General features: G+C 35.2%; 1 protein-coding gene across 1 annotated transcript in view; it reads left to right on the top strand.

The window, feature by feature from the left end:
- The first annotated feature begins 645 nt into the window (after positions 1–645).
- The window catches only part of LOC145694873 (multicopper oxidase 3-like), a 207,260-nt gene continuing 191,354 nt past the window's right edge, over positions 646–16,551 (top strand). The window contains exon 1 of the mRNA XM_081771580.1: positions 646–1,298. Coding sequence (XP_081627706.1) covers positions 1,178–1,298 — 121 coding nt within the window. The 5' untranslated portion in view covers positions 646–1,177. The remainder of the gene's footprint in view (positions 1,299–16,551) is intronic.

The raw sequence follows: 16,551 nt of genomic DNA, 5'->3' as shown, positions 1-16,551 counted from the left end.
CGCAGGATTTGAATTCGGGAATCGGGAATCTAACCCGAGTCTCCCATACAAACACGAAGATGGTTAATCATTCAATCATGAAGGAGTTTACTGGTATACATATGGTTTACACGTTACTAGTAACAGATCTTGTAAGCCGATGAAAATGAAAGTAAACGAGGCCTTAATACTTACGATTGCTCTCATATAAACAATGAATTACAGTGATATATCAAAAACTGACTAGTGTCCATTTCATTTCCGTTTACCTCTGATGATTACTAATGATAATCTGACAACACCACTTTGTCCAGAAGTCATTGACTCTTAGTACTGCCTTTAACCGAAAGTGTCACCCATAATGACACACACTGACCTTACATATTTCCAAATTTTTTAGAAAAACCCACTGACACATTTCTTTGTCACACTTTATTTTGTTTTTTCCTTCTTTTTCGTACTCATTCATTTTTAAAGAAGAAAAAAACTATATAAAAAAATTACTACCGCCCACCTAACCACAAAACACGCGATGACGAATCTACCGCTAAGTTATATGGGGAAATACCGTTCAGACAGCCCTCAAGGTCATTTGGGAAGACTATTTTAATATATTTATATAGAAGACCTTCTTGCACTGGATGCAAACGACCTTCGTGCATCGGTAACCAAAGAATGAATTGACTGACCCCCATAAAGGGTTGCTGCAAGAAGTGGAAGATTCAAAAACGATCTTCCATTAACTGGAAGGAAATCCAACACCACAATCACCCAAAGAGCAGTTAATTGTTCTCCAGCAGAAATAAGAATTTCTTAAGCATTGTAGTACACGTAAATGTCTTTCACTCTCTCTTTGAAAGAAAGAAAAAAGAAAAAAAATATTTTTCACTTCTCCAGAAGACTCGTGAGCGACTTTTATGTAGTAACTTTTTTTTGTCTTGTGATTGGTGAGCGTACTCAACGAGTAGCCAATAGGAACGACGAGGTGGAGCATAACTTTTATATACACTACAAGTTGTCGGCGAAGCGGGACAGGTGAAATTTGTGCAAGGTTCGGAGATCAGTCAGTTCAGTGTACCAAATAGTGGCAAAGAAGATTTTTCATGAAGAAGAGCCATCGTCTTGTTTAGTTTTCTGAAAAAAAAAAGACACATTTTTCTTCTTGGGATTGAAGAAAGGATTTTTGTTTCTGGAAGACATGGAATTCTCACAGTGGGTTCTAGTATTTGCAGTGCTTTTTCTTGGTCTTCAAGCCGAACGTGCTGGACATAATAATAGAAATAGTACAGCAAGAAATAATACAGCGAAACGGAAAAAAGGTGAGTGCTAAACACGAAAATCACACGAAAGAAAGTGAAAAATATTATTTTTGGTGTCAACGTGTATCTATGATGATACTTCATTCTATTTATAAGTATTCTGTGAGTGCCAATGTTTGTTCTATGTGTTTAACAGTGCTCGTGCAGTTCGGTTTCAAATACAGATAGTATCGTTTATCAGAAAAGTGCTTCTGTGCATCATATGTATTGATAAAAGAAGTTCGCTGGACAAGGATGTTAAATTTAGTGCCGCTACATTTCGCTCCAAGTGCTACAGTTGCACATATGTATCCTTATTTATGATAGTTTTATAAGAAAGGTTTACCTCGTACATAGATTTGCATTGATGTCGATCTAAACTCGAAATACTTTTACAATACATTATTATGATGTGTGATTAAGGTAAACAAATTGACAATTCAGTTAAGAGACACATATATTAAAGTCTGATCAATAGAAAGATAGGGGAAAGGAGTGGTTCTGGGCTTTATCTAGATGAACACGTCCAAATTTATGTCGTTATTACGAAAGTACTGTAGATAACGTTCTTACTTACGCTTTTTTCGGTTTGTTCAGTCTTATAGGAAAAATATTGAGACTAGACTTTCAAGCTCATGGGACTTTATTCTTTTACCCCAAAAGCTTTGAAATTCAGAAAGTAAAGACTTACAGTGGAAGTATATAAGCCGATTAAATAAGCTAGAATTAAATAACTTCTCAGAAATAAAACTCCGATAAGTACAAGAGAGTTCTTAGAATCAGATAACCATAAGGAATCAAAATCCTTTTGCGGGTTAGAGAATTCAGACTCGGAGAAATTAGAACTCGTGATTCGATTAGATATCATATAGAATCAAGTAAGTCAACTTAATCGAAATTCCATAAGCAAATCAGAGATCTTAAAATAATGTTAATTAAGTGAGTTGCGTATCATATAAGCAGATTACAGGCCTCAGAATCATTTAAGGAATCATTGGAATCTCATAAGTAGGTTAAAGACTGTAAAATTAAATAAATTAAGGGAATCCAGAGTCTCATAAGCAGGTTAGAGACCTTAAAGTTAGACAAATTAAGGGAACAGGTGTCTCATAAGCAGATTTGAAATGAAATTACATTCTAGTTTTACATTCCGTGGTTATGCCTTTAAGTTTAAAAGAGATGAGTGATTAATGAGAGTTAATGATGGTAAAATAATTGGTGGAATGATAATATGGGAGGAAACGCAAAACCTACTGAGCTGTCCACCACAACACTTACATAATTTGGAATCGAACTAGGGATCTCTCGCACCAGAAAAGAGCACTCTATTAATGAGCGCTACCGTACTCTATAAGCATATTTGAGACTTAATATTAGTTAGTCGTTGATAATCAGAATTAATTCTCAGACTTTAGGAAATGAGATCTAAGATATCAAATATAATTATTAAGTTGTAGAAACTTTCTCAAATCGATACTATTGGATCAAAAATATTGCAATTAAATATAAAAGTAAAATGATGAAAATAGTTGTATGACAGTTTAGTATTTGGTAGCGATAATATATTTGGGAAACTACTCGTTTTTTTAATCTCAAGCGGTGGAGGTGGGGGTGGAGATGAATTATGGATTTTAGTGATTCTAAGATGTTAATTTGAACATAAACTTATATAAACCTTCAAGTGTTAACTATGCTTGAGACCGAACACTGAAAAGCAAAAGTCTACAGAAAAATAAAATTAAGCTTCTTATCATTTTGAATGTAGTTTTATAATATGTTGAAGCATATTGATCGAGCCACATAAAATTATTAAAAAATGAAATTAAGTCTTTGAGTTTAACGTCCCACATTTATGTCATTTAGGCTAAGGAAGTCGATGATTAGGCAAATGAATGATGATGGAACAATGGGTGGAATGAAAGAATGTCAGGAAACGGGAGAACCCTGAGAAAACCCACAGACACGATGTTGTCCATCACAAGCTTACTTGAGCGAGTATCGAACCACGGACCCTACGCATCAAAGGTAAACGCTCTACCACTGAGCCACCGTGTCCCGCCCCTTCATAAAATTTAAAGTAAATTACTAATAAAAACTATTCCAATTTAACATGTATAATATAAAAGTATTCTTTGCGTATTGGAATCAGCATTATTTCATTTAAGATTATTGTGCTTCATTCTATTGGTTATTATTCATTTCTCTCCAAGAAGTAATGTCTGAAAGATCGCTACGAAATCAAACTCAAAATTAGGCATTTGCCTTCGTTGTGCTGGAAAACTGGTTCAAATTGTTACGGTAACTCACACAGTAATACGTACCAAAGAGGATCAAATATTTCCTTAGAATCTAGGTGCCTACTATGTATATTTATGATTTAATATTATAACAGATAAAATTGAGCAACCAACAAGAACAGGATGTTATTGTTTATATTGCCTTCTCCGTTACATACTATGTGGAAATGAAACAAGATTTGTTACCATGTTTTCATTTCATAAACATGGCTTTGAAATCCAAATGATCAAATGAAAGTTAAGCAAATTAGCTACTTTTACTGACAGCTATACCTCCCCTTTTAGGACACTTAAATGATTCACAAGCTTTGTAATCGAATGTAAAGTGAGTTCTTCGAACTTCTACTTATGATAATTTATAGATTCTTCTAATCAGCTTAATTGGCTCGGAATCATAAACATTCCTTTAATTAAATCTCAAATATTTTATACACTAATTGGTAAACGATTTAATATTTTGTTTTTAAAAAAGGGGAGTAAAATGTTTTTACTTGGCTCAGTAATAGAGCGCTTATATCTGGTACCCTGTTCTGATCCCCAGCCAAATAAGTTTGTGGTGGACAATATCGTGTCCGTGGGTTTTCTCGGGGCTCTCCCATTTCCTTCCACTTTTTCATTCCACCAATTCTTCCATCATCATTCACTTGCTTTAATCATCGTCTTCCTTTGCCTAAAGGGCATAATCGTATGACGTTAAACTGATTTTTTTCACTTCATTTCATTTGAAAGTAGTGATACAACAATGGTGAAAGGACAAAAACTTAATACCCATGTCACGAGCTGGATTTGAACCCCTGGGAAGTAGTTCTTGTGATAGAAGATCAATCCTTTAGATAGACCTCTGAACCATGTAACTTGGTTCGAGTAACCACTTAGGTACTGTATTCTTTGTTGACATTTGTAATAGTTCGGGATTTCTCTCAGGAGATTTTTTCGTGTTTGATGTCTCTTTTCAGCACCTAGGCCACATGGAACGTGGACCTAGAGATTTGTATTTACCTGTTTTGTCAGCAACGAGGTTATACGGAATGAAACCTATAGTTTAAAGTAAGGTCTGAACCAGTGCAGTGAATTCCATTATCTTTCTCCGTGAATCGAACCCGAGATCTTGTGTAAGGCGTGGTAGCCACTAGACCAGTGATAAGGACAACAAAAACAAGAGTGCTAACTAACCATTAAGCCACAAGTAACCTATAATTCCTTGTGTTAGCATCGATTCTGTCAACTGTACAAGATATATTACATGAAATGAAATAAAGTCTTTTAATTATACCCCCTTGCTTATGACTTTTAGGCTAAAAGAGAGGAGTGATAAATGAAAGTGAATGATTATGAAGGAACTAGTGGAATAAGAATGTGGGAGAAAACAGGAGAAATACGATGTCTACCTCCTGTGGCTCATATGATCTGGAATCGAAGCAAAGACTCTTTGAAACAGAGGTAAGCGCTCTGCCACTGGCCCACCGTGTCCTCAAATGATAATATAAAACGTTAGATTGAATAGAAAGAGTTTATGAAGTGTGATTGTGGGAATTAACGTTTAGTTATTTGACTAACCAACAAAGAAAGCAGTTTAATAGTTTATCAAAAATAGAAACGAGAAGATATTTCTCACAAATTTTAGAATTTTAAAGTTTAGAAGCAGTATCCAATATCTTGGACTTACGCACATTAGCCTATCTTTCTTCTCAGACAAGGAAATGGGAAATGAAGTTGAACTAGCCTTAATAAATATACATTTCTAACATTTATTTTATGTGAAAGCTTTCTAATGACATAAGTCAAAAATGTGGGACAATAGTCACAGAATTTGGGTTTTCTTGAATATTTATTATATTTAAAAATCATGATTTAATAGAGGACGCCCGGGATAGAGGAGAGTGGAGGAGAAGAACTAAAGATGGGAACGCCGACCCCATATAAGCGTGGGAAAAGGCGGAGACAAAGAAGTTAGGTAGTGAATATTTGTTCGAATGTATTATAAATTAGTGAAGATTTCTTCAATTTAAGAAAGAAAAATTAACTATGGTTGACATCATCACTATATGTCTCGATAATAGCTTCCAGAGGTTCAGTATTGTAACATAATGCAATTTAACAAAATAAGCCTTCTTCATTGTTTTAATATTCATTAGCGGTTTTTCGTTCGCAATTAAAAACTTAGGTAGCAAAAGGACATATATTAAACCTCAGCTTTAGTACAAAAAATGTACATCGTCTGTCCGTGGCTAAATGTGTTGTGTTTGCGCCTTTGGCACGAGTGACCCGAAATCAATTCTCGATGGGAGCTCATATGATTGGAATCCCATGTTAAAAAGTAAGTCCACATCGCAAATAATCTTGGTGCTAGAAAAAAGGTGTTAAACTGAAAATGCTAATCAACATCAGGTTTTGATTCGATCAAGAAATCAAGAGTCACCTCAGACTCTTCTAAATTATAATTCGCTGTTTCTACGTATACTGTACCGACTTGTGATATTGGTTTGAATACCTGTTATATGTTAACTTTATTACGTAGGCGTACAGAAGTGCAGTATATCCTCATTGTTAATAGGTCAAATCCTAGAAGAAGAATGATTTGATAGAAAAAACTCTGGTTGCTCTGCTTATTATTCAGAGACAAAATAAAAACTTTTGTGATAACATGATGAACCTCATACCAGCTGAATGAAAGCATAAGATTATTCAATAAAATTTAACTTCATAATGTATATCTTACGAACTATTATATTCAGCAACACTAGACGATTTATTAGCTATGTGATATAAAGTCAGCTGGTGATATCTACCTGTCTCTTAGTTCGGGTAGCTTCTGAATTTCCTCATAATGATGGTTCAATTTTGGAAGTTCTGTGCCCTCGCTGGAAATCGAGAGCATGCAAAGCAAATTTCTACGCGAAACATGCTGTCGTTGTTACTGCACTTCATAAGTAGTCTGACAAAAATGTGCGTTCTTCGCATCAGGAAGATAAAGATTTATTCAAAATATCTGAAAACAAATATAGCTATCAGTGAAATAAATAACATAGTGAAATAATAAATCAGTGAAATAAATATCCTCTCCTGTTATGAAACCCCACACAACGAGTGTGTAACATTGGTTGCATACCGGTAAGGCGTTCAAAGAAACAACCAGAAATGTGCTTAAATTTATAGCCCTTTCGAGACATAATCGAAAAAATTGTGACGATTACGCCTGGCAAAGTTCTCTGTGTACAAAATTTGATAGCTTTATGTGACTTCTTTCTATGTGAAAAATCTGATGGCAGACAGGCACACATATTATTTATTATTAATAATAATTGAAGAAGAAAAAGACCCTCATGTCGTACGAAAACCATATTCTTGTAACCGTACGACATTAATATTAGTTTAGTAAATTAATCATCTCAATTGGCGAAAGGGAAGTCACTTTCGCTTGATATAATTATATCTATTAATAAGAATACAGACAGATGTGTGGGTGGCTAGATTGTGGCTAGATTTTCTGAACAAGACTGTACCTAATAATACATAGTTAGCAAGAATGATATAAATAATGAGATTATGGATACCAACAATATCGTATAAATAAATCAACATGACCCTGTTAAGAGTAAAGGGCTTCTAATACTCACACAAGCTCCTATTATGCATTAGTAACGACTTTATATGCTTCTATAATGCATATAAGGACGGATTACAATTAATATATTTGTACATAAATAATTACCGACTTAGTCATCTTTGCACTTGATAGGCCTATTTCTTATGCAAAGAATTAAACTGAAGTTACATTTGAACATGGCCATCGCTTTGTACCCCCATCCCCCCACACGTAGCCCTGAACGCTGCTCTGGCCAGTTGCAACCAACCGAGTGGACTTGGGCGTTTGATTTCTGATCACGAAGTACAGGGTGTCCGAGAAGTCCTTCCCTGATTACAGAAATTGATAACTCAGGCTAGATATAAGATAGAAATATGAAACTGGTGTTGAATTGTTTACAAACTATAAAAGTTTTGGTCACATCAGTACACTTCCACATGAGCACCCTTGGTAGCACGTAGCACATCTAGGCGATATTCAATTTCCATCCACACATTAGCCAACATCACTGGAGGGATCGATGCAACGACTGTGGTTATTCGTTGCTGCAGGGTTTCAAGATCTGGTACACGTGTTCGGTAGACCTCATCCTTGACATAACCCCATAAAAAGAAGTCTAATGGGGTTATGTCAGGAGATCGTGGAGGCCAAGCTGTTGGTCCATCACAACCAATCCATCGCCCAGGAAATGTCCTATCGAGATAGGCACGGACGTCCAAACCCCAATGAGGTGGTGCACCGACTTGGTAAAACAGAACAAACCTAACACAGACAAAAACTTTTATAGTTTGTAAACGATTCAACACTAGTTTCATATTTCTATCTTATTTCTAGCCCGAGTTATCAATTTCTGTAATCAGGGAAGGACTTCTCGGACACCCTGTACAATGCATCATGGTTCGATCCTACTGAAGAGTAGGGGCTTTTTTAACCGTCCTCGAAATTTCTATGTTTGTGTTCTTTGTCGTAGTGGGTTAAGTAGAATATTAATAATGATTAATTAGAAAATCGCGAAGGACCGCAGTTGCATTGAGAAAAAGTGGCTAGCATGCGCGCGCCCTTGGTGCACGTGGTCTCGGGTTCGATTTTCGGTGGAAGAGTATTGAACACACTACGGTGCCTCGGATTCCATTTTAAACTGTGGGTCCAGTTCTCATATACACTCGGTACTGAAAAGAGACACTAAACTTCCTTCTTTATAAGATACTCTGTTTTCTTATAGTATCAAGACTGTGCTAGACCCTTGATAGAAGTAGATTGAATTATATTGCAGATAAATTATAAATCGAGTACAAGTAAACTGATAAGAAACATTGGTAATAGCCGTATTGTCCTAAAATCTTATGTAACCTACTTGAACTTGAGATCTAATGAGGAGTTTTTAAAAAAATGAAAAATTTGCCCTCAGAAAGGAAAGGTCATTATCATCACTTACAATGGTCTCTTGTATAATGATGCACGTAGGATGGGTAGTTAGGTATTAGTTCTTACTTCAAGCTAAAAAGTTGAGAAAGAAAGAAAGGATAAAAACATATCCCTGACTTCAACACAATGGAGATAAAGTATCTAGCTTCTTTTGTACAATAGAAGAGGCCATTTTCTATAAAACAAGAGACGGTCTTTATTGAAGTATGTGGAAAAAGTCTTGACGCACTCCGATAAACACGACCTACATACCAATCACAGGCAAAAATCAACTTACTTATATACCTACTATTGTGGCCAATGCTACTACGGCAATCTTCCGTATATGACACTGTGTTATTTTTACAAACACCATTGCACGTATATTGTAAAACTTTAAAAAAAAATCCACTCAAAACGAAGGCTAATTGTTCTTCATGTTTCGTTGCATGAAGATACTCCACTGAAGTCAATGTCCTGTTAAAAACATACGTGCATGAGTTGAGCTGCGTTTCTTTCTGTTGTTAAGTGTAGCAGGGTAGTCATGGATTGTATTCGTCTGGTAAATGCAACATTGACTGGGCCAGTGGTACCAGAGAATCAACGAACTATGAAAAAAAAAAAAAAAAGTGGGAGCAAGATAGTGTGTAATTGTGTGTGTGATGAACTGTGTGTCTGTATGTACGTGTTCCGTACAGAAAGAGAAAGAAAAGAACTTGATTTTCCAGCTCTCAGCTTCTGCAAGAAGTTGTAGTGTCCTTGTTTCAGAGAACAGGATTAGGATTCCTTCTGGTGTATCAAATATGTAACTTGATGTACGAATTTCCCTTTTCATTTGTGCAAACTTGCTTTTTAACTCATCCTTCTTATTACTAAAAAAATGTATTATAGCTAGTTACCAGACGGATGTTTCCATGTTTCCTGAACATGTGCCCTCGAAACAGTGGGGTAGAATTTTGGATTCATAGAAGCCTCCTTCCACTAGATCCGAAAAGTTGCTATATTCACAAACATGACATTATGGCTTAGTTTCGTACATAGAAGTTCGTTAAATGGGGGAGGGTCGTATATTTTCAGGTGTTTGCATACATATCTTGATGTGATAAATACTTATGTTTTACATAATATCTTTCTTAGGAGGGTTAAACCCTGCAACCCCTTTGCCTACGCCGCTGCTATGGTTTCACAATCGAAGCTTCTGGCTACATTAGTATCTATGGTAAAAGTGGCATAAGCTTCTTTTCTGAATGATGCACGAGGTTTAAAAACAGATGATGCTACTTTATGCATTATACTTCGAATATTTTGCTAGAGCTTATAGCTTCCAAGATCAATTGACATTAAGGATTACATTTCTCCAAACAATCTGTTGCCAATACACATTTCTGCAAAGAAACTTTTTTTCTATGTTGATTAGTAAATATATTCTTTTGTTTTATAGATTTTTTTTGTTACATTTATACTCCTACATTTTGAAAACCTCAGCCTCAATAAATAACTCATGTTTTTAACTTTTAGGTGTCACTGATAACAAAATAAAATACTAACCAATGGCAGCTTTTACGGGAAAGCAACATCGGTAATAATTAAAGTAAAGGAAAAAATATTAAGAATTAGAGCACTACGTACGTTTCCTTCCCTCAGTTTGAAACAGTAAATTTAAAATTTTACCCATGTTACTTTCTTTGAGAACCATCTCTGAACTTAATATCATTGGACCTTCCTTTTGTTCTCCTCATGACGTTGCAATGAAGAAAGATCTGCGGATAATTTAAGCCAGAAATTTGATTGGATGATTGTTTCCAGATTTCTTGAAGGTCAGTTAGGAGAGTGTTAACAATAGATACAAAGGAAATTTGCTTCAGGCAAGAATTCATCGACCTATACTTGGGTGGGACTTCGAACAATGAAAGAGGAAAAATAATTGAAAGTTGGTACTGCACAACTCTTGTTTCTTTACTATAATGATAGATTCAATTTATACACACGATCACTGATTCATTGGACTAATATCGTGGATTTTGTTTGCCATTTAAAGGTAATTAATCGTGTGGCATTCAACCATGTTTTCTTATGCCATTCTTTATGTGCATTGAGAAAAATCCTTGCTAATAGCTCGAAACTGGAAATAAAAAGTATTGACCTTGCATAAAATTAGATGCTTTTCAGAGAGAAATAAGTAACCGTAAAATTTTAGCTTAATATTGTCCTTATGTACTTCTTTTGTATGCAATAGATTTGAACTCTTTCATTAAATAGCTACCTATTTTTAAAGACATCAAATAACTTAATTACAAAATGTTCCCTCTACTTTGAATTAGTTTGCCTACTAATCAATAAGAGTTGTGCTGTTTTGTTCAAATGCATAGGATTTTCTTCTTCCTTTTTTTTCTGTCAGGGACTGAAGTTGTAAAAATTGTGGAGTAAGGACTAATGTATATATAAGAGCTATTCCATGAGTACTTTCATTTTTTATTTCAAGGTTAATTGCAGTGATAAGTAACATCTCATAATGTTCTAATGATGAGAATAGTGATAGGATGAGGATGCACTTGCAAAGCGCTTGTTAACACCTATCACGCTCTGATAATTTTGCATTACAGCAAAGTGTCGATAATGCGAAGCTATCTCGAGCTGAAGAAAACTCGGATTAATAGAGAGTGGAGAGAGAAGAGAACTTTGTAATAACTTAATAAATTTTATACAAGTACTGTAGAGTGTAAACAAGCTTCAGTACATTATCTTTAAACCGGTCAATCATTACAGATTATACGTAACATCCTTTGCAGCATAGACAATCGGCACCAACAGTGGGAAACGGAAGAATACACAACTCCCAACGTTACCCCTACGTTGTAATTGACTACTTTGCCAAGCATTTGTCAATTGATTTAACTGCCATCGTTGGCCCTACTTTGTAACTGGCCGCTTTGCCAAGCATTTGTCAACTGACCCAACTGCCAACGTTGGCCCTACGTTGTAATTGGCCGCTTTGCCAAGCATTTGTCAACTGACCCAACTGCCAACGTTGGCCCTACGTTGTAATTGGCCGCTTTGCCAAGCATTTGTCAACCAAATTAACTGCCAACGTTGATCCTACGTTGTAATTGGCCGCTTTATCAACAATTTTTCAATTAACTCAACTGCCAACGTAACCCCCACAAAAGAAGGATAAATGCCTGCCAATTATTGATTGGCCATAATATATTTTAAACTACGTTGAGCCAACAACGTATATTTCAACTTTATTTTTGCAGTTGTCATCTTAACCATATCAACCGTTAGCCAACGTTTATGTCCAACCAAGTTTGTTCCTATGGATAGTGTCTGGGTACTATTATTGTTTTAACTATTTATTTAAAATAGCTAATGTAGTTTGTCTTCGGAGAATTGTTAAGAGCAGAACTGTTTTATTTTGTTCCGTTATCAACGTCAGTTCTCCTACTGTTGATTTATACCAATTCCATACCCTGTATCAGCAACCCATTTTATGATCTGTCTCTATTAGAGTATTCTCTGGATAGCCTATAACTTTGTATAGGAAGAAATTCATTCTTTGAATTAAATACTCGAACTAAAATTTCTATAATATACAACAGAAATGGATCAGATGTCTTGCCTCGATTGGAGAGGTCAGGAAAAGTCGAAGATTACTGAACTCAGAATCTAATGTAACTAATTTCGAATGCATGTCGGGAACGAATTACCTTTTGTTAACGGTTCGGTCATTTTGAGTAGCTCGGAGTATGTAGAATTACCGAAGCACCAAGTATCGAAATTAAACTGTACTCACATTTAAAGTACTTTTGTTTTGAAATTATTTATTTACCACTTCCAGACACCTTGTGATTTCAATTTACAATAATAACACATTAACACTCTGCAGAAATAAAAAGAATAACAATGAGAAATAAGTCGGGTGAAGCCTATATTGTAAAGGCACTATACAAGGAATTGCCCGGTAGAACCGATGAACGACGTGGAAAAGTGTCTGTCAGAATACTGGGTCGGCGGGACTTGAAGTCAAAAACCGCCGATTGGGAAGAAAGAATAATTATATATATATATATATATATGCCGAAAGAAGCTTGCAAGACAAGAAATTTTTGCATGTCTTGGCATGTACTTCAGTGGTAGAAGGATTTCTGGTGGGATTCCTCTTTCGATCCCAACTCCTGTCAAGTCTGCTTTCTGGAGTTTCTTTTTTGTTTCCTTTTCCTCTCCACCATTATCACCTTAGGCGTCGGTGCATAATCGTGGGACATTAAACTAAATCAAAGAAGTATTTCCTGTCATGCTCATTTTAATGTATAGTTAATATTCTCATACTCAAATATTTTATTGTCCTTTACTCCAGCTGTCTTAAAGGCGACATAGTGTGGTGAAGGGTTTCTTATGGTGTGCACCCACCAACTACATATGTTGCAAGGTGATCGGGAGCTCACATTAACGTCCCATCCTTTATCTCAGTGTTGCATAAGGACGAAAAACAATTGAACTCGAATATTTTATTTGTCACGTGATACTGGGTGCGATCTCCCATAGAGGGTAATTGACTCGGATAAAAAGAATAACCCGAATGGAGATTCAATCCAGCTCTTACTTCAAGCTTTTCATAGCCCTGTATCATTGCTAGTGAAAAGGTCCACGTTAAATGCCAATCAACTGAAATCTTATTCTTGGTCGAGTGTTTAACGCGCGTATTATTTGAATATTTATTTGAATATCTATCAGACAAATCCAAATACAGGAACGAATAGTTTACTGACGTTACTGTTACCAAACCCCACATGTATGATACACAACATTTTCTTGTGTTGAGACTCCGGATGAAGAAAGAATTTAGGACTGCAGCAATCTCTCACCTGTACACCAATTAAACGATTTTATGATGATAGTGAGGTATCAATACTTGGTTACTTGTTGTTGATAATAATAATAATAATAATAATAACGGGAACTTAAATTTAAACATTTTAAGAGTCTTTCTGATAAGTTTTGAAGGATTTAATTTCTCTAAATTTTTATAGTTTTTTACTATAATGGAATTCAATCTGTCACTTTTCGTCCCATGATTATGCCGTATTGCCTAAAGGAGACGGTAATGATAAAAATGAATGAAATGGTAGTGAAAAAAGTGGAAGAAATCAGGATAACCCCCAGCAAACCCAATTCGAGTAATTATAAGATAATATTTTCAGTATTATTATTATTATTTCGATCCTATGCGTTTCGGTCAACTCATGACAACTTGTATATCGTATATGGTAGGGGTTCTGAATCTTTGTTGTTCTAAATTCCGTATTGACAATGACTACTTCCCAAAATGAATAAGTGTGGTAGTTTAGAATAGAACTACTTTTTGTGGTTATTTTACAGTTATTGGTTAAATTAATAATACACATGAAAATGTATAAAACTATATTATATGACACTATATTATTTAATATATGTAATTTCAGAATTGTACTTCTCATATATTTCATATTTCTTAGGTAATTTAGCAGTTTTCGCAACAGGTCCAATATGCCGCACTTTATGACTCTGAATACTGCAGGTTCCCTACCACTGATATAGAGCATTTAAAGGGAAGAGGGAACTTCGTACCCACGTTGTAAAGCGGAAGTATTTCTTAATTATTATTAAAATTGAACCAACTTTGTCGAACTTTGTTTAACATAATAGAAATGCCAACGCTGACAAGCATTGACTTTTTTATTGGTAGTATTTGACGATACTAAAAGGCAACAGAAATGAAAAGAAATGTCATATTAGTACTGCTTTCCTAATTGGTGTGATTGTCCAAAAGTCAAGCGAGAAAGTACTTAGTTGGTGGTCAATCAAATAGCTACGGTGTTTACATTACCTTCTCGAAAGGGAGTGCCACAAGGTATAGAAATGGCTACTCCCTTTCATTTTGTGCTCTTACATTCGATGTTATTTTTTTTCTTTCCTTTGATTGGACTTCAATTGGAGAAAAGTGAAAGTGTAAAAGGTGATGGACCTAACCAATTTACAAGCAAGAGCGGATTTGCAGAAAGCTTGAAAACGTAAAGCAATTACTTGGATTCCAAGAAAAATGTTCCGTTTTGGGAAGTTAAACAATACCGCATGAGAATCAATCCATAAAAGAGAAGTGTAAGATATTTATATTGCATAAAATCAAAGAGTAATTATCGTAAATTGCTACCGTTATATGGAAATGAAGCTAATTAAATACACCAACAAGGGAAAGATGTGAAATGAAGCGTATTCTCTTATTGTATTCTTTGTTATTTGTTCTGCATAATAATAAGTGGTGCTTATTCTGAATTCATAATATGTTAATATCTTTCTTGAATCAGGTTGTTTAGTTCAATCTTAAATAGTTTCCACGTGTTTCATAGCTTCCTTATGTACTAGTATTTTAACAAGAAGGACAATAATAGTCCATAATCTTTATTGAAAAGCACTTTCGCATATCCAGTAATAGCCTGATAAGAATGTAGGATATCCGACAAGTAAACTTAGCCTCCGTAATCTGCGATAGAAACGATTTTTCAGTAATGCTCTTGCAGTACTGTATATAGTAGTGATTTCAATGGGTGTAACGACAAGAAACCTAAATCAGTAAATGTAGAAAATAAATGTTGGATTACTTTGCAATTAAAAATAAGAAGAAATTAATTTTTTGGTCGTTTGTTGGCCTTTAGCGTCCCTTTTCAACACTCAGTCTATATGAGACTTGGACCTACAGTTTAAGGTGGAATCCGAACCACTTTGTTGCGTTTAATGCTCTCCCACTGGGATTAGAACCCAGGACTACGTGTACAGAATGCGCGCACGCTAGACATTAGACCAGTAGAGAGAGCCTCCAAAAAGAAATGAAATCTTTAATTCTAACGTTCCACCGTTAATTTTAATGCCTTTTAGACTTAAGGTGACGGACGATTAGTGAAAGTGAATCATTATGAAAAATTGGTGAAATGAGAATGTGGGAGTTAACGGAAGAATCTTGAGAAAACCCGAGGACATGGTGTCTTCCAGCATGAACTTATATAATCTGAAATAGAAGCAGTGACCCCTCGCATCAATGGTAAGACCCTTCTACTACTTTTATCCCCTAAATATAACTTCAGTAGGGCTTGAACCAAAATGGATTTCACCTCTCACATATTTTAAAGAAATAGCTGACATATAATCCGCATTCTATGTGAACAACATAAGTATTCTGAGTTTGCAATCGAAAGGTTCTTAGATTGAACTCGCTGGTCGCTATCTTGACTAAAAGTTATCAGATTTTCCTCTCAGCTTCACTTGGCGAATGTTAGGGTGATACGGGCTCTTTTTATATATGGGCTCTATTTGACTTCATTCTGAAATTGTCTTTCCTTTATTCCCATTGTAAAATATCCTCATAATCATGTCTATGTGTATGCACAGGGTAGAGGCCAGGATAATTTCTCTCGGAGGAAAATCATCACCAAAGCATAAATTGTGAAAATTTGAGCTAAATCAGCTAGATACCTACATGAAAAATCATCTCCTTCCCTCGACAGATGACAATTAGTTTCCATTTTTCCGCAGACGACAATTAGTTTTCCTCAAATCAAAATTAGTTTCATCCCATTGCAGGGGTCATTGATAGTATCTTTAGAAATATACAGTATTCATGATCACACATCAGTTTTCGAAGAATATGAAAAAAGAGAGAGAGAGAGAAAAAAAATAATTGCAGAAGAGTCTCCACTGCTTTATTATTCACTCTCTCTCTCTCTCTCTCCGCTTTTCATAATATCCTAAACTGATAATTTGGATTTTACGAAATAGAAAACCAGTACAACATTCAGACAGTTCATATCATTTATGTTAATAAGACCTTAAGTCGTGATACGTATTCCCGATATCCGACTCCAGAAGATTGTATGTAAAACTCATATGGGAACGTCATATCACTTTCCATTTTTGATATCAAACAACACTTAATTTAAAATTTAATCAAACTTGA

Source organism: Thermobia domestica, chromosome 9, assembly GCF_964235325.1.
Source record: "Thermobia domestica chromosome 9, izTheDome1.hap1.1, whole genome shotgun sequence".
NCBI lineage: Eukaryota > Metazoa > Arthropoda > Insecta > Zygentoma > Lepismatidae > Thermobia > Thermobia domestica.
Note: the sequence above shows the minus strand (reverse complement) of the source record. Positions and strands in the feature narration are given on the sequence as shown.